At 45.0% G+C, this 19383-nt stretch overlaps 1 protein-coding gene across 1 annotated transcript in view; it reads left to right on the forward strand.

The window, feature by feature from the left end:
- The window catches only part of GRIK2 (glutamate ionotropic receptor kainate type subunit 2), a 989144-nt gene that overhangs the window by 145121 nt on the left and 824640 nt on the right, over positions 1 to 19383 (forward strand). Inside the window, exon 5 of the mRNA XM_030195188.1 lies at positions 7118 to 7171. Within this exon, the coding sequence (XP_030051048.1) occupies positions 7118 to 7171 (54 nt within the window). The remainder of the gene's footprint in view (positions 1 to 7117; positions 7172 to 19383) is intronic.

The following is a 19383-nucleotide window of genomic DNA, read 5'->3' on the forward strand; positions in this document are numbered from 1 at the left end:
CCTTTGCTTCGCCGCCGACACGCCCCTTTGAACTTTCGCCGGCGAGGCGAAGGGAAAGCGGCGAAGCTATCACAAATGTAGCTTTCGATTATACTCTTTTCGCCGCTTTTGCGAAATCGCCGGCCATATCCCGATTTGTGTCGGGAAATAGCCGGCGATTACTTTCGATTATAAGCTGGATAGTAACATAGTAGATGACGGCAGAAAAAGACCTGCACGTGTAACCCTAAGGGGTTAAAATAATCTTTCCTGAGCTCCTCCAGAGAAAAACAATAAGAGTTCTATAGTGACACCAGGGTTCTCTAGTGACATCACCCCGGGACAACAGCTGAGCCAGCTGAGTCCTGGTCGCCTTGGCAACGGCTTGCTGGTCAGTTGGGAGTTGAGAGAGTGAGTTTGGGTCTCAGAGGGAGAGGAAGGGCTGCTCTGTGTGTGTGAGAGTGAGAGAGGAGTAATTTGAGTGGAAAAAGGAAGGAAAAATAATTTTCAAGGTAGTTGGGATAATTGAAGGTGGGGAGAGGATTAGGAGAAGGGTCTGTTTAAAGAGGGAGGTGTTTTTGCTACAATTGATGTGTTTGGTGGGGTTAGTGTGTGAAAGGTATGTGTAAGAGCTTAGTTAAAATTTAATGAATGTGAGAGAGAGGTTAAGTAGGAAGGTTAAGTAGGTTTAATACATTTTGGGGGAAAATTATACATTGTAAGGGGAAAAGAATTAAAAAAAACTGTGTATGTAAGGTGGGAACAGTGAGTGGAATGTTCAGAGCTACTACTACTATTTAGCATTTCTATAGCGCTACAAGGCATACGCAGCGCTGCACAAACATAGAAGAAAGACAGTCCCTGCTCAAAGAGCTTACAATCTAATAGACAAAAAATAAAGTAAGCAAATCAAATCAATTAATGTGTACAGGAAGGAGGAGAGGAGGGTAGGTGGAGGCGAGTGGTTACAAGTGGTTACGAGTCAAAACTACTACTACTTGACATTTCTAAAGCGCTACTAGGGTTACGCAGCGCTGTACAATTTAACATAGAAGGACAGTCCCTGCTCAGAAAGCTTACAATCTAAAGGACAAATGTACAGTCAGTCAAGTAGGGGCAGTCAAATTGGGGCAGTCTAGATTTCCTGGAAGGTATAACGGTTAGGTGCCGAAAGCAACATTGAAGAGGTGGGCTTTGAGCAAGGATTTGAAGATGGGTAGGGAGGGGGCTTGGCGTAAGGGCTCAGGAAGTTTATTCCAAGCATAGGGTGAGGCGAGGCAGAGCTGTGTTGCTGGTGGAATGTTGAAGCTGTGCTGCACCACTGAGAGAGACCAAACGTACTGATTAAGATTAGGGAAGAGAAATCAATAGCATAGGCGCTGGCATAGGAGCCAACTTTTCAAAATTATTGGGGGTGCTAAGCCCAATGGAAATAATCCCTCTCTGGACACATACAAGGAATTTTTCCAATATTGGGGGTGCTCAAGCACCCACAGCACCCACAGAGTCGGCTCCAATGGGCGCTGGAAAGTAAGGGCCCTTTATTTATTTTGATTTTATTTAAATAGAGCCCTCAGTTCCGCTGTTGACAGCACTCCCTGTTAAAGATTATTAACAGAAGAAAGTAGGAAGAGTAAGGTTTTCCTTCCAATTATTTTAATTGAGAGAGAGAGGTGTAGGAGGAAGTCCATAGAAAAGGTGAAGAAAACCGGACAACTCACGAGTTCCAACGCAAGCAAGTCTGCACCCGGGAAAAAGGAAAGAGGAAACCACGACAGCTAAGTAACTGGTGATTTTAAGCAAAAAAAAATTAGTAAGAAACTCACACTATTATACGTGAGAGACAGTTACAAAATATACTTACCATCCTTGTGAAGAAGACGTTACGGGAAACCTGTGGAGAGAGAGGAAAAAAACAGAACAAAGAATAATGACACATAGTAACTACAAAAAGAAGTTAAAGAAAGTGGACACTTATCTGATAGCGCTTTAGATAAAAGTTGAAACAAAAGGTATATTACAGACAGTGGCGTAGGAAGGAGGGGCGGTCCGCCCCGGGTGCACGCGCTCGGGGGGTGCCGGCCCCGCTGGTTCCCTGCTTTCTCTGCCCCGGAACAGTTTTTGAATTCCGTTACCATTTTCATCTCCAACACGTCCCGCGGGAGGGCATTCCAAGTATCCACCACGCTCTCCGTGAAAAAATACTTCCTGACATTTTTCTTGAGTCTGCCCCCCCTTCAATCTCATTTCATGCCCTCTAGTTCCCATCTCTGGAAATGGTTCGTTTGCGGATTAATACCTTTCAAATATTTGAATGTCTGTATCATATCACCCCTGTTTCTCCTTTCCTCCAGGGTATACATGTTCAGGTCAGCAAGTCTCTCCTCGTACGTCTTGTAACGCAAATCCCATACCATTTTTGTAGCTTTTCTTTACAAATGGAACAAATAAATAAATAAATAAATAAATTAGTACTTGGCCTGAAAAAAAAATTAATAGCAAAATGGCAATTTCATGGTTTCGGTGACTCTGGTCTTACTGCACAGGTAAGTCCCGTGTCAGCACGAGTTAAGCCCCGATTTTGCCACAGCTTAGTAAGAGGGTCCCTTAACTGGGTAGCAAGATTCCTACCTGATTAAATCCCAATGGTCAGCTGGCATTTAAAAGGACGGTGCCCTGAAGATCTGCTGTGACCATCATGTTACGTTGGTTGTCATTGGGTCAGTCCCGGTTGAAGTCAGGACAATCCTGGGTCTTATTTAGAAGCCATATTCAGTCCGCTAACTGAATAAGCACCCGGGTAACATCAGGAAAGTAAAAGTTTGTCCTAGTTTTATCTATGCAATATCCAGGTTCCAATTTGAATACCGGCTGGTACCCAGATAAGTCCTGGCAGATGAGCTCTGGCACTGAGTATCCAGGTGTCTGACATTTCATAAAACGCTGACTGCCAGGGGCAGAGGTTCAGATGTCTCAAAGAATTAATACAAAGCAAATTCCATTATTTATAGGGAGCAAGAATTAATAATGTATGATCATTTTAATCCCCCCAAACCCCAATGGCTGGAAGAATAAATCCTGCCCTAATTCTAAATTGTTGTAATGTTGATTTTCTCAATTGATCAAAAAAGCTACATTTTTGTATGCACCAAAATCAACTCCTTGCTACCTCTTCTCTCTTAACTTCCCCCTACATCCCTCATCATGATCTCTGTTCATCAAGCAAAGCTCCTGATATCCGGGTCCTTCTCTGACAGTACTAGCTCCAGATTTCACCATGGGGGGGGGGGGGGGGCTAATATTTAAAATGAATAAATCACACTGGCTGGCACCATCAGTGACACTTAAGAAATGGTTGCAGAATATTAGCACTGACTACTGGGGCACTATCTGGGTAGTAGCTGTAGTCTGGAGTGGGTGGTGCTAGTGTGGATCTGGAGTGGGAGTTGTCAGTTCAGATCTGGAGTAGGTGGAGTCAGTGTAGACCTAGAATGGAGTCAGTGTGGACCAGGGGTGGGTGGGGTCAGTGTTGACCTAGAGTGGAGTCAATGTGGACCTGGAGTGGATGGGGTCAGTGTGGAACGAATGGGTGGAGTCAGTATAGACCTGGAGGAGGAGTCAGTGTGGACCTGGAGTGGGTGGAGTCAGTATAGAACTGGAGTGGGTGCAGTGTGGATCTCAGTGGGTGGAGTCAGTATGGACCAGGAATGGGTGGGAGTCAGTGTAGACCTAGAATGGGAGAAGTTAGTGTGGACCTGGAATGGGTGGAGTTAATTTAGACCTAGAGTGGGAGGAGTCAATGTGGACCTGGACAAGGTAGTAGACCTAAAGTCGGAGGAGTCAGTGCAGACCTGGAGTGGGTGGAGGCAGTGTGGATCTAGAGTGGGAGGAGTCAGTGCAGACCTGGTGGAATCATTGTAGACCTAGAGTGGGTGGCGTCAGTGCGGACCTGCAGTGGGTGGAGTCTGTGTAGACCTAGAGTGGGAGGAGTCAATATGGACCTGGAGTGGCTGGAGTCAGTATAGACCTAGGGTCGGAGGAGTCAGTACGAACTTGGAATGAGTGGACTCAGTGTAGACCTACAGTAGGAGGAGTCAGTGCGGATCTGGTGTGGGTGGAGTCATTGTGGACCTAGAGTGGGATGAGTCAGTGTGGACCTAGAATGGGTGGAGTCAGTGTAGACCTAGAGTGGGAGGAGTCAATATGGACCTGGAGTGAGTGGAGTCAGTATAGACCTAGGGTCGGAGGAGTCAGTGCAGACCTGGAGTTGGTGGAAGCTGGCTGCTGCTGGCTAAATATTGGGTGCACACTTTCTTTCCTGCTGCACTCTGTGCCTTCCTAAACCAGTCTGTCTGGCTGTATCTAAATCCCACTTTAAGAACTATCTCTAAAATCTAAAACCCTGATTCAGCCCCTGATCCTCCCACATTAAACATGAGCTCGGTATTTAAATGATTAATAGAAATTGTTTGCCTTGTTTTGGGTCTTGTTTGTCTGTGCAGTACTGTTTACATCTAGTAGCACCACAGAAATATTTGCTAGCAGAAATAAATCCACTGGATCAGTATTTAGTCAAGAGCCAACCACAAAACGTTTCATAGATTAGGTATCCACATAACTTTATTCATATTTCCGTGATCCAGTCCATTTAAATGGGATTGATGAAGATAGACAGGTAAGAATAGGTAGATCAAAAGATTCGAGATACCATAAACAATTGTCTGTATAGCTTTCCCTCTGTAATTTATTTGATTGGAGTTAAATCAAGATGTTATTTGCATAGCAGTTATTGGTATTCTACTGATAACTGTCCACAGCCCAACCTTAAACATACCCAGGTTTTACATGCATAACTTTGTTGACCACGTATATGGTTCAAAGTTATGAAAATGATTTTAGAAAGTTTAGGCATCGTTTACACACACAAAAGCAAAATTTACATGTGTAAAATGACGTGGAGGGGCATAATCGAAAGGGGCGCCCAAGTTTTCCTGAGGGCGTCCTCGCAGGATGTCCCCGCAAAGGGGCGGGGAAACCGGTATTATCGAAACAAGATGGGCATCCATCTTTCATTTCGATAATACGGTCGGGGATGCCCAAATCGCAAAATTTAGGTCAACCTTAGAGATGGTCGTCCTTAGAGATGGTTGTCCCTGATTTTTGGCCATAATGGAAACTGAGGACGCCCAGCTCAGAAATGACCAAATCCAAGCCATTTGGTCATGGGAGGAGCCAGCATTCGTAGTGCACTGGTCCCCCTGACATGCCAAGACACCAACCGGGCACCCTAAGGGGCACTGCAGTGGACTTCACAAATTGCTCCCAGGTGCATAGCTCCCTTACCTTGTGTGCTGAGCCCCCCACCCCACCCCCAAAACCCACTCCCCACAACTGTATACCACTACCATAGCCCTTAGGGGTGAAGGGGGCACCTACATGTGGGTACAGTGGGTTTCTGGTGGGTTTTGAAGGGCTCACATTTACTACCACAAGTGTAACAGGTAGGGAGAGGATGGGCCTGGGTCCGCCTGCCTGAAGTGCACTGCACCCACTAAAACTACTCCAGGGACCTGCATACTGCTGTCATGGAGCTGGGTATGATATTTGAGGCTGGCATAGAGGCTAGAAAAATATTTTTTTTTTATTTTTTTTGAAGGTTGGAGGGGGTTAGTGACCACTGGGGGAGTAAGGGGAGGTCATCCCCGATTCCCTCCAATGGTCATCTGGTCATTTAGGGCACATTTTTGTGGCTTGGTCGTAAGAAAAAAAGGACCATGTTCGTCAGGGACGCCCTTCTTTTTTCCATTATCGGTCGAGGACGCCCATTTGTTAGGCATGCCCCAGTCCCGCCTTCGCTACGCCTCCAACATGCCCCCGGGAACTTTGGTCATCCCCGCGACGGAAAGCAGTTGAGAATGCCCAAAATTGGCTTTCAATTATGCCGATTTGGGCGACCCTGTGAGAAGAATGCCCATCTCCCGATTTGTGTCAAAAGATGGGCACCCTTCTCTTTTGAAAATAAGCCTGATAGTAGTCTACTTACAATGTCAACACAATACGTAATAGAACATTTTAATTGACAATGAAGAGTAAAGGAAAGATGAAACATATAGCTAGGTAAGAGAGTAAGAGGAGTTAGAAAATAAGGTGACTAATTTAAAGAACGGTGCACCTGAGGTCAGAGAGATGGTTAAATAAGTTGCCATCAAAGCCCACCAGCCTTGATCCTGCTCTGTTTTTGATATTTATGGGACCCAGACCGTAGAAGTCTGCCTGGTATTGGTCTTACATCCCAACTTCTGAAGCTGCTCACTCTAGTTATGAGGTCATTTAAGTTTTGCTTTAATTGGATTCCACCCTTTTCCTATATAGTGATCCTCTGTGTTTACCCCACGCGGTCTTGATATATCGTACACCTGCAAGGGGTGATTTTTGAAAAGCTGCTACTTACTTGTTTTGTACATTTTTGGGATCTTGCCAGGTGTTTGTGACCTGGATTGGCCACTGTTGGAAACAGGATGCTGGGCTTGATGGACCTTTGGTCTGTCCCAGTATGGCAACACTTATGTACTTAGGATTCTGAATGGAATCTTGCTGCTCTTTAGGGTTCTAAATGGAATGTTGCTATACACATTGAAGTTCTGCATGGAATCTTGTTATTCTTTAGAATTCTAGAATCTTGCTACTCTTTGGGGTTCTACATGGAATGTTGCTATTGTTTGGGTTTCTGCCAGGTACTTGTGACCTGGATTGGCCACTGTTGGAAACAGGATGCTGGACTCGATGGACCTTTGGTCTTTCCCATTATGGCAATACTTATGTACTTATATATGTGCATTCTTGTGGCATGCACAGATTTAACGGGACCTGTTCTTGAAGTCTTTGAAAGTATATGAATATACTTTATTTTGCAACCACAATTCATGTTAGCGATCTGCATTCATTTGAGACAACATGGCTGCCAATACACATTGCTCTAACTGTTGAGAAATGATGTGTTTGACCTGATCTAAGCAGAATTCCAATCACATAGTTAGATCCCAAAAGTGTTGTACTGTCATCTCTGGTATGACATTTTGATGTGAAGTAAATTGTATAAAGTCAGCTTGCTATCATTAATCTTTTATTTATTTCATAGGCTTTGGCTATGGGAATGATGACAGAATATTATCATTACATCTTTACCACGCTGGTAAGTAGGCTCATGTGACCCCATTATGAAATCAGGTTTGTTTGTTTTTTTAATGTTGTTTTGTACAGTTTAACAATACCACTGAATTAGAAATAAGTATAACTTCAATACAAACGTGGCTGTAAATAGCGTGGCTATTGTTATCTTATTTTTGATGGAGGAAAAGCCTCTGTATCCCCGATCCAGGAAACGTTTACTTCTGTTTTTTTTCGGGATAGAATCTTCATCGGCTCAAAAACCTCCTTAGGTGCAAACTACACTCCAAATTTATCTATTGCATTTTTTTTAATGTGAAGAGTTAAAGTGTTTTGCACTTATCTTAATTTTGGTCGAGCAATATTGCAGTATTGCGTCCGACGGGGTCCCGTTTCGCCGTCTTTGGCTTTCTCAAGGAAATGACCTTGTACTGCATACGCTCTAATATTCACGCCAAGGCACGAGCAAATATTAGAGCGTATGCAGTATGAGGTCATTTCCTTGAGAAAGCCAAAGGCGGTGAAACGGGACCCCGTCGGACACAATACTGCAATATTGCTCGACCAAAATTAAGATAAGTGCAAAACACTTTACACTTCACATAAAAAAATGCAATAGATAAATCTGGAGTGTAGTTTGCACCTAAGGAGGTTTTTGAGCCGATGAAGATTCTATCCCGAAAAAACCAGAAGTGAAAGTTTCCTGGATACAGAAGTTTTTCCTCCATCAGAAATAAGATAACAATAGCCACGCGATTCACAGCCACGTTTTGTGGAACGTGATATAAAAAGTTGTGCTGTCATGTCTGCTTCTGGTAAATGTCTGGCAAAAATCATTGCAGATTCTTTAATTAAGAGGACAGTTTTTAATGGGCTAAAGCCGAAATAATCGGAAAATACTACAAGGGGCCCTTTTAACTAAGCCGCATAAGCGCCTATGTGTGCCCGACACACGCCAGTTCTGAGTTACCGCCTGGCTACCGAGTAGCCCAGGGCGGTAATTTCATATTTGATGCGCGTCCACTGCGTGCACCAGAAGATAATTTTTATTTTCTGGTGTGGGGCTACCGGGTGGTAAAAGGCATTTTACACGCTTACACTATTACCGCCCGGTTAACTCGTGAGACCTTACCGGTGACGGTAAGGTCCGAGACCCAAAATGGACATTACCCATTTTCACTTTGCCACACATCCATTTTCAGTCAAAATAAAAAAAGGCATTTTTTTTACGGGTACGCTGAAAAATGGATCTGCGCACATCCAAAACGCGCGCCTACGCTACCGCAGGCCATTTTTCAGCGTGCCTCAGTAAAAGTACCCTAAATGAACTGTAGTACAGTGTGTGAACGAGGGACAAGCTGTCATTTTATAAAGACTCAAAAGCATCAACAGTGTTTTGTTTTATTGCGGAACTAGTAAAAAAGGCCCGTTTCTTAACGCAATGAAACGGGCGCTAGCAATGTAATGAGTTCCTGCCGTTAATGTTTCCACGGTTGTATTCTGAATTTAATTGTTGTTTATATGTGTAAGATTTCTTTATATACAATAGTTTTTGTGTAAACTGTGTTACAATGTGGTAAACGTTTAGACCCTTCAATCAGTTTAACAATCACATCAGAAGAGCTCCTTACTCGTGAGAATGCAACATACAGTTGCCCATGTGAGAGACTGAGAGTGACAGTGTGTTTTACAGACAGTGTAAGAGAGAGATACACAGAGTGATTGTGTGTGTGTGTGTGTGTGTGTGTGTGTGTGTGTGTGTGTCTGTGTGTGTGATGTGTGTGAGTGACAAAGTGATTAAGTGTTTGTCTTCCCTTCCGTTCTGTGCACTTGCCTCCACTGATGTTCGTACCTCCCTGTATATGATTGTTTGTTAGAGATTCATTCCACTCCACTTCCCTCCTCCAAGTTCCGTTCTGTCTGATTGGTTCTTCGTTGACAGTGAGAGCCAATGAAACGCTGAACTACAGACTTAGGAACCTTACACTATCACAGTGCCACGGAGTCAGCTTCAGAATGTTGGAGGTGCTTTTTATTATAAAGGATGTTATTTCATGTCCAAAAATGAGACAAAAATTAAACAGAATGCCCTTTCTCCTGTTCATGTTGCTCCAGTGCAGGGGTTCTCAACCCAGGCCTCGGGACAAACCTAGCCAGCCAGGTTTTCTGGATATCCACCATGAATATGCATGACATAGATTTGCATAGAATGGAGGTACTGCATGGAAATTTAACTTTTGCATGTTCATGGTGGATATCCCGAAAACCTGACTAGGGGGTCCTTTTACAAAGGCGTGCTGAAAAAATGGCTGAAAAAAGTCTTTCTCAGTTAGCAACAGCAGTGGCGTAGCAAGGGCGGGGCGGTGGGGGCGGTCCGCCCCGGGTGCACGCTGCTGGGGGGGTGTCGGCTCCGCTGGTTCCCTGCTCCCTCTGCCCCGGAACAGGTTACTTCCTATTACTACTACTACTTAACATTTCTAAAGCGCTACTAGGGTTACGCAGCGCTGTACAGTTTAACAAAGAAGGACAGTCCCTGCTTGAAGGAGCTTACAATCTAAAGGACAACATGTGAAGTCAGCTTACAATCTAATGGACAACATGTGCAGACAGTCAATTGGGTAAGTCTAGATTTCCTGGATAGAGGTACAATGGTTAGGTGCCGAAGGTGACATTGAAGAGATGGGCTTTGAGTAAGTACAGTATTTGAAGATGGGCAGGGAGGGGGCTCTGCGTATGGGCTCAGGGAGTTTGTTCCAAGCATAGGGAGAGGTGAGGCAGAAAGGGCTGAGCCTGGAGTTGGCGATGGTGGAGAAGGGAGCAGAGAGGAGGGATTTGTCCTGTGAGCGGAGGTTTTGGGTAGGAGCATAAGGGGAGAAAAGGGTAGAGAGGTAGTGAGGGGCTGCAGATTGAGTGAATTTGTAGGTTAGTAGGAGACGCTTGAACTGTATGCGGTACCTGATCGGAAACCAGTGAAGTGACGAGGAGAGGGGTGAAATGAGCATATCGGTCTAGGCGGAAGATAAGACGCGCAGCAGAGTTCTGAATGGATTGAAGGGGGGATAGATGGTTAAGTGGGAGGCCAGTGAGGAGTAGTTTGCAGTAGTCAAGGCGAGAGGTAATGAGAGAGTGGACGAGAGTTCGGGTGGTGTGCTCAGAGAGGAAAGGGCAAATTTTGCTGATGTTGTAGAGAAGGAAGCAACAGGTCTTGGCTATCTGCTGGATATGCGCGGAGAAGGAGAGGGAGGAGTCGAAGATGACTCCGAGGTTGCAGGCAGATGAGACGGGGAGGATGAGAGTGCCATCGACTGAGATAGAGAGTGGGGGGAGAGGAGATGTGGGTTTGGGTGGAAAGATAATAAGCTCTGTCTTGGCCATGTTCAGTTTCAGTTGGTGGTTGGACATCCAGGCAGCAATGTCTGATAAGCAGGCAGATACTTCCTGTTCCGGGGCAGAGGGAGCAGGGAACCAGTGGAACCGACACCCCCCTAGCGGCGTGCACACGGCAGGCAAGAATGCACTTGGGGGGGGGGGACTTGGGTGATGTGCTGAGGGGGGGGTTGATGTGCTGAGGGGGGGGGGTCAGGTGATGCGCCAAGGGGGGTGTCATGCTGCACCCAGGGGGGGGTGGTGCGCAGCGGCGGACCGCCCCGGGTGGCAGCCGCCCTGGCTACACCACTGAGCAACACATTTCTAGATTCCTTCCTCACTTCTGCACCTCCAACTTTTGTCCTTCTGGAGGCCGTGTAAAGAATCAGGAAATGCTCTGTTAACAAATTTGTGCTGCCCAAAAAACAGTGCAGTTGTATTCAGACTACTTTACCAATGTGTTCTAGCTGCTATTTTAACAGAGAGAACAAACTGGAAATAAAAACCATACACACAAGCTGGAACCTCACCAATTTAATATTAATCTGGCACACTCAGCCTTAAAGATTTTCCTTTAACAAGTCCCAGAGCTCAGAAATCAATATACTTTACTAAAAGAATTAAAAGTAAATATTTTCCTCCAGATTTACCTTTTCACTGCATAGCTTCTAGCCTCCTACTCACAGCTTCTCCTGAGAGACGGGTTTAAAAGGCCACCGGTTGCCTTTTCCGGGCTAATTACTCTGGGCTGTTGCAGTTGCTCTCCAGCCAGAGGAATCATTGTCTTGGTTTAACCTTCCACCGATATATACCGTACTCTTTGAATCTCCAGTTCACGTGCATGCTCTCTGTTACAGTGGTAAAAAAACTGTTGAGATTGGTTCTGGTTAGGGTTACCATACGTCCGGATTTACCGTTGTTGGTTGCCAAACCATAGTAGCGTAGCTTTTCAACATTCAGCTGATGCCACCTATTATGTAGGCAGTAAGGGCCCGCGTGCTAATCCTGCACTAATCAGATAGCACGCAGTAATATAGCTGCGCTAACCGATTAGCACAGACACACCCCATCCTCCACACCCCCAGACATGCCCACTCAGGAAAAAAAAACAAATTCTAGCGCATCAGTAGCATGCGCTCATGTCAAAAATACTACGCGATGCCTCAGCGTGCCCCACAGAACGCCATTTTAAGCTGTGGTAAGCAAGCAGTAGTTCTTAAAATGGTTAATCCTCTTTTTTTTCTAAATTAATTTCTTTATTGCATTTACAACATTTTTTTCCAAGTACAAACCTTGAAAACAGAATAGATGACTGTAAGTCATTACAAAGCTTTAGGAAACTAATTATTACATTGTATTTAAATCATAACCTTTGCTCATCTTTAGTCCACTATAAGGAGGCAATTCCTCAATACATGGGAAAAAGATTTTAATTATTAACTAAGTTAAAGAAAGGAGGAGGCGTGGCCTAGTGGTTAGGGTGGTGGACTTTGGTCCTGGGGAACTGAGGAACTGAGTTGGATTCCCACTTCAGGCACAGGCAGCTCCTTGTGACTCTGGGCAAGTCACTTAACCCTCCATTGCCCCATGTAAGCCACATTGAGCCTGCCATGAGTGGGAAAGCACAGGGTACAAATGTAACAAAAAAAATGGTGCTAAAAATTATGTGCAAAAAAGTACATCATCCACGAACATTGACATTGCTCCTGGACACTCAGTTTTTGCTGGAACCAAAGTGGTGTTTGCTGGGATGGGGGAATAAGAGAGGCCAGAAATGGCAGAGGCGACTCAAGAGACTATGTCTAGCAGCAGCCAAGTTGGAAATAGCAGCTCATTGGAAGCAACGAGTAGGGCCCACCATCTTGGAATGGAAACTGAGACTCAGGGTCATATTGGACCTGGAGAAATTGACAGATAGAAGGACTGCTAGATGCAGACCTGATGCGAAAGAATGGACAAATTTACAGCGGATATGGAACAATGTTAATGAAACACAGGGGGAACAGCCATGAAATGGAAAACAGAGGGAGGGAGGGGGGAGGGAAGGGAGGAGGGGGAATAAGGGAGTTGGGAATACAATAATACAATGTTACAGTAGATAAGCCTTATAGAGGAATTTGAGTAGTTTATGAGAGCTTGCGGCCTAGAGGCTGTTACTAACTGTATTGTACAAATTGTTGGTGTTTTGAAGTGTTGAATAAAAAATCTTAAAACTGAAAAAAAAAATTATGTGCAAAAATTTGGGTGTGTGCCCAATTTAATTGAATAACAAGCCAATTAGCTCTGATAATTGGGCCCTAACAATCAATTATCTGTACTACTTGTCATTAATTAAAATATACATGTGGATTCAAAAAGAGAGTTGTGGCCATGGGAGGGTCATGGGCAGATCAAGGGTGTTCCCATATAAAGGGAATCCGCACCTACTTTAGGTGTGGGGATTTACACCAGGGTTTTGTTGGTGTAAATGGTTGCGCCTACCAGGGGCGTAGCCAGACCGGCAGGAGGGGGGTCCAGAGCCGGAGGTGAGGGGGCACCTTTTAGCCCACCCCCCCCGGCACCGCCACCCCCCCACATACTTTTGACCCCCCCCAGTGCCGCCCCCCCTCCCCCTTCCCTTTCGATCCCCCCTCCCGCTGCCGCCAACCCTCCCCCACCACCGCCAGGTACCTTTGCTGGCAGGGGTCACCAACCCCCTCCAGCCGAAGTCCCCTTCAGTGCCGGTCTCCGAGACCAGCGCGTTCGCTGATCTGGATTCTGTTTCTGTGAGTCCTGACATCCTGCATGTTTCGTCGAAGACGTCAGGACTCACAGAATACAGATCAGCAACACGCTGGAGACCGGTGCTGAAGAGGATTTCGGCTAGTGGAGGTTGGGGACCCCCATCTGCAAAGGTACCTGATGGTGGCAGCGGGGGAGGGTTGGCGGAGGCGGGAGTGAGGGTCGAATGTGGTGGGGGAGGGTTGGCGGGGGGGGGGGGGGGGGGGGAAACAGGTAACGAGTTGATTTGGAGCATCTACCTGGTCTGTAGGGGCCAGATCTCTTACTGGTTGGTGGGGGATCAAATACTTATTTCCCTCTGCAGAATGCAAATAAATTCATATACTTTCCACAATGTGATTTTCCGGATTTAATTTGTGATGTGCTATCTCTCACTGTTACCAATAACCTACCCTTCAATTATGGGCTGCTCATGTCTTTGTCAGTGGGCAAACTTACAAAATCAGCAAGGGATCAAATACTTATTTCCCCCACTGTACATAAGTGTTGCCATACTGGGACAGACCAAAGGTCCATCAAGCCCAGCATCCTGTTTCCAACAGTGGCCAATCCAGGTCACACATACCTGGCAAGATCCTAAAAAAGAACAAAACATTTTATACTGCTTATCCCAGAAATAGTGGATTTTCCCAAGGTCCATTTAATAACGGTCTATGGACTTTTCCTTTAGGAAGCCATCCAAACATTTTTTAAACTCCGCTAAGCTAACCGCCTTTACCATATTCTCTGGCAATGAATTCCAGAGTTTAATTACATGTTGAGTGAAGAAACGTTTTCTCCAATTTGTTTTAAATTTACTACATTGTAGCTTCATCGCATGCCCCCTAGTCCTAGTATTTCTGGAAAGCGTAAACAGACGCTTCACATCTACCGGTTCAACTCCACTCATTATTTTATAGACCTCTATCATATCTCCCCTCAGCTGCCTTTTCTCCTTTGGGATGTAGGAGGGGTCAGCATTTTTAGCAGACTGGTCCCCCATACATCCCAGGAGAGCAATTGGGCTCCCAGGTACACTTCTCACTTATCTTGTCTGCTGAGCCCTCCAAAACCCATCTAAAACCCACTACCCACAACTGTACACCATTACAATAGCCCTCATGGGTGAAGACAGCACTTATATGTGGGTACAGTAGTCCCGTGTTGCCGTGTGGGAACCTTTTAGTAAAAGCCCCCCCCCCCCCCCCCCCAGGGTGTGGAACTGGCACGAAGTGTGATTCTATAACGTTCGTGCACCTGTTATAGAACCGCACTAAGTCCCAACGTTTTGGGGCCTTGAATTTTGAATACCATTCACTGAATCTAGTCCTATGTGTCTAGATTTACGTGATTTGTTTTTTCTTTCCTCTTTTCTTTTGGCGAAAACATTTTTTTTGAATTACTAGACTTTATTTCCTGAAAGATATGTTATTTCTTTCTTTGATAATCTTCCCCCTCAATAAATCAGAACAAACCAGCATTGACTTCTCCAATCTGGATACTTTAATTTACTTTAATCATAGTGAACGTTTTAATATGTCCTATTCTATTCTTATGCACCTGTTACGAATAATGTATCTATTTCTCCCAATTCATTTGATGTTTATTATCACATCTAATCTATGTGATATTTTCATGTACCTTGATTGCAGCACCTCTTTGTATTTATCATGCCGTTAATGGTGATCACCATTGCGACATAATGTAAGACACATTGAGCCGGCAAATAGGTGGGGAAAATGTGGGATACAAATGCAGCAAATAAATACATAAATAAATGGACAAAATATGTTAATCCATGAAGTGATTGTATTGATCCACCACGTTTTTCAGATAATGTTTCAAATGAGCTCAGGACAATGAATGAATCATTTTTATTTGACATATACAGGTTTGCTTTTCTTTGTCAGTGGAGGTAGCACAGGATGCCTTTGTTGCAGTCATTGTAGAGGAAGTTAAACAATTGATTTTATCATTGAATAACACTACAAGTCCTTCTGTGTCTATTATTAAAAAGTCTTTGTAGCTTAGTGAACCAGTTACTCACTGTGAGGGAGTCTATAGGATGTCTGCCACTTCCCCTTAAGGGAGCTCTTTCACTGTATCAGAACCTCCTTAAGATCTATTGTCCCACCCAAGGAGGGTTAATAGACCGGAGACTATGTTACTCTCTGGGGTTCTACATGGAATGTTGCTACTAATTGGGATTCCGGAATCTTGTAACTCTTTAGGATTCCAGAATCTTCAGAACTTTTAGTACAAGACTTCTACGGTCTACGCCCTGATCGTGACTGAATAGATAAGGATGGGCTGGAGTGTTCATTTTAAGGGGCTTCGACCTTAGCTTCAGAACTTTAGTACATGTACAGTGCTGGGCAGACTTCTACGGTCTGTGCCCTGAGAAAGGCAAGGACAAATCAAACTCAGGTATGCATATAAAGTATCACATACCTTGTAAATGAGTTTATCTTGTTGGGCAGACTAAATGGACTGTACAGGTCTTTATCTGCCGTCATTTACTATGTTACTATATGTTACTCTTAGAGGTTCTACGTGGAATGTTGCTACTAATCGGGATTCCAGAATCTTGTAACTCTTTAGGATTCCAGAATCTTCAGAACTGTTAGTACAAGAACAGTGCTGGGCAGACTTCTATGGTCTGTGCCCTGAGAAAGGCAAGGACAAATCAAACTCGGGTATACATCTAAAGTATCACATACCTTTTAAATGAGTTTATCTTGTTGGGCAGACTGGATGGACTGTACAGGTCTTTATCTGCCGTCATTTACTATGTTACCACGTTACTAAGGCACGCTAGTAGCTGCTGGTACACTAATGCCGACACAGCCCTTGAATGGGCTGTGTCGACATTGCTGTGTGACAGCCTCTAGCGCAACTTAGTAAATTGGGGGGAGGGGGGTTGGTGTCATGTTCATTTGATTATATTTTATATGGTCCTATTAGTCTACCTAGAATCATAGATAGAGTGGGTTATAATTTTTTTTTTATAAATAAATATTGTATTTACTGATCAGTAACACGTTTCAGGCATTCTGGTGAAGTGTGCTATCGAGCTTTATAAAATTAACGACACTTTTTCATCCTGTCTTTAAGAAATCACTACCAGAATCCTTACGAATCTATGCTGAAAGTGAGGTCTGGAACAGGATTAACACAAATAACTTCTGGGATCAGTTATAAGGCAGCGGAATCTTTCCATTCTTTCCACAGCTGTAAGAAGTGCGCTGAAAAGCGTATACTTCTGTACTGAGCTTGATCCGTTCTTTCCTGTGGTAAATCCACTTTCCAATGAACTGAGAACATTTCTGCCTGAGCTGTGCAGCTTTTTTGATTCTCTGTTCGGATTAAGGACAGCCCTGCTTTCAAGAGCAGCTCTCCTTTCCTGCACTCATAAGACGTGTTTGTGAAAGAGGATCTTCAGATGTCTAAATGCCCCTCACAATCTGAAGCCCTGTAACGAGGTTTCAGCAGTAGATTTCCATCAGACACGATGGAGGACAATCTGGCAGACACTGAACTTGAGTTGATACTTTTTAATATCGCAGCACTCAAAGCCACATCAGACTTTATTAATTGCTTAGCACCTAATGTGCCGAAAGCCCCTTCAAATAAATCTCCAGATCCATCTTCAGGGCAGTCCTTGGAGGTGAACTCCTGGATGGTTGATTCAGGGTGGGAAGAGAAAGCACTCGTGTGCCAGTACTTTAATGTATCAATGTATTGCGTACATTTAATATATTTTTTTTATCTGAATGCAAATAGCTATTGCACTGAGTTGTTAGATTAAAAAAAAAATCTTTCCTGAGATGTCTGGAGAGCCTGTAATGTTTGAAACAAAAGAAGCAAAGCTTTCTACCTTTGTTGAATGTGATCAGAACAATAAAACAACAGATATGATACAGACATTTAAATACTCAATGATGCATATAAAGAAACGTTTTATAAAAATGGAGAGACTATCAGGGTTATTTTCGAAAGAGAAGGGCGCCCATAAGTACATAAGTAATGCCACACTGGGAAAAGACCAAGGGTCCATCGAGCCCAGCATCCTGTCCACGACAGCGGCCAATCCAGGCCAAGGGCACCTGGCAAGCTTCCCAAACATACAAACATTCTATACAATCAAGCCATTGTGACATCACTAATGAGGTTGGCTCTTATTGGTGGAATGAGCCACTATGACATCACAATAGGTTAAATCACTGCTCTATGTAATAAAAGTGAGCCAAGTAGAGGACATAAGTAATGCCACACTGGGAAAAGACCAAGGGTCCATCGAGCCCAGCATCCTGTCCACGACAGCGGCCAATCCAGGCCAAGGGCACCTGGCGAGCTTCCCAAACGTACAAACATTCTATACATGTTATTCCTGGAATTGTGGATTTTTCCCAAGTCCATTTAGTAGTGGTTTATGGACTTGTCCTTTAGGAAACCGTCTAACCCCGTTTTCGACACAAATTAGGAGATGGGCATCCTTCTCTCAGGGTCGCCCAAATCAGCATAATCGAAAGCCGATTTTGGGCGTCCCCAACTGCTTCCCGTTGCAGGAATGACCAAAGTTCGGGGGGGGGGGAGCATGTCGGAGATGTAGCGAAGGCGGGACTGGGGCGTGCCTAACAGATGGGCGTCCTCGAGCGATAATGGAAAAAAGAAGGGGCGTCCCTGACGAGCACTTGGCTGACTTTACTTTGTCCATTTTTTGTTACGACCGAGCCTCAAAAAGGTGCCCGAACTGACCAGATGACCACCGGTGGGAATCGGGGATGCCCTCCCCTGACTCTCTCAGTGGTGACTAACCCCCTCCCACCCTGAAAAAAACAACTTTAAAAACTTTTTTTGCCAGCCTCAAATATCATACTCAGGTCCATTGCAGCAGTATGCAGGTCCTTGGGGGGGAGGTGTGTGTGTGTCAGCGGAGGCATAGCAAAGGCGTGGACGTCCTTCTTTCAAGCATTTTGGACATCCTGAACTGCCCCCCCCCCCCAAAGGGACGGCCAAATTTCAAGGGAGTGGAGGAGTGGCCTAGTGGTTAGAACACTGGTCTTGCAATCCAGAGGTGGCTGGTTCAAATCCCACTGCTGCTACTTGTGATCCAAAATCTAAATAAATAAATAAAGAGGGTGTTGGAGGCATAGCAAAGGCATGAATGTCCTTCTCACAGAAACATCCATGTTTTGGATGGAACTGCCTGTCACAGGGACGGAGGCATAGTGAAGGCACCCAACACTTGGACGTCCTTCACCCGTACTAAAAAAAAGACGTCCCTGACAAGCACGTGGACGTCTATAGACAGCAATTTATTTAAGGTTGTAGACGGCTATTATACACGCAGCTTGTCTGCGTGTATGAAACCGTCTTTGGCATGCACAGAGCAGCCACGCATAACACTTTGCTGCTCTGCACTGGCTTCCCCTCCTTAAGAAATCATATGCAAATGAGCTAACAGTGAGCAGCTCATTTGCATGCAATTTCCTTCATGCATGCCCGTTCCTTTCTGAACCGCTAAGGGATCGGTAAGGGAAGGGCTTTTTCCGTTCAGTTAGTGCGTCAGTTAGTCCACTGCAGTGCCCCCTAGGGTGCCCGGTTGGTGTCCTGGCATGTCAGGGGGACCAGTGCACTACGAATGCTGGCTCCTCCCACGACCAAATGAGTTGGATTTGATTGGTTTTGAGATGGGCATCGTCGGTTTCCATTATTGCTGAAAACCGGGGACGACCATCTCTAAGGTCGACCATCTCAACATTTATGTCGACCATCTCTAAGGTCGACCTAAATGTTGAGATTTGGCCGTCCCCGACCGTATTATTGAAACGAAAGATGGACGCCCATCTTGTTTCGATAACACGGGTTTCCCCGCCCCTTTACGGAGCCGTCCTGCGCGGACGGCCCCGGGAAAACTTGGGTGCCCCATTAGATTATGCCCCTCCACGAGGCCCTTTTACAGAGCGGCGATAAGTCCAACACAGGCTTACTACTTGGTCTTCCGGGACTACTGCTGACCCAACGTGGCCAACGGCGTTAGTCCGAGCCATTTCCGTGGGAAAAAGAAAACACCAGAAATGGCTTACACAGTGGTAACCCTGTGGTAAT

This window comes from Microcaecilia unicolor, chromosome 3, assembly GCF_901765095.1.
Source record: "Microcaecilia unicolor chromosome 3, aMicUni1.1, whole genome shotgun sequence".
Lineage (NCBI taxonomy): Eukaryota > Metazoa > Chordata > Amphibia > Gymnophiona > Siphonopidae > Microcaecilia > Microcaecilia unicolor.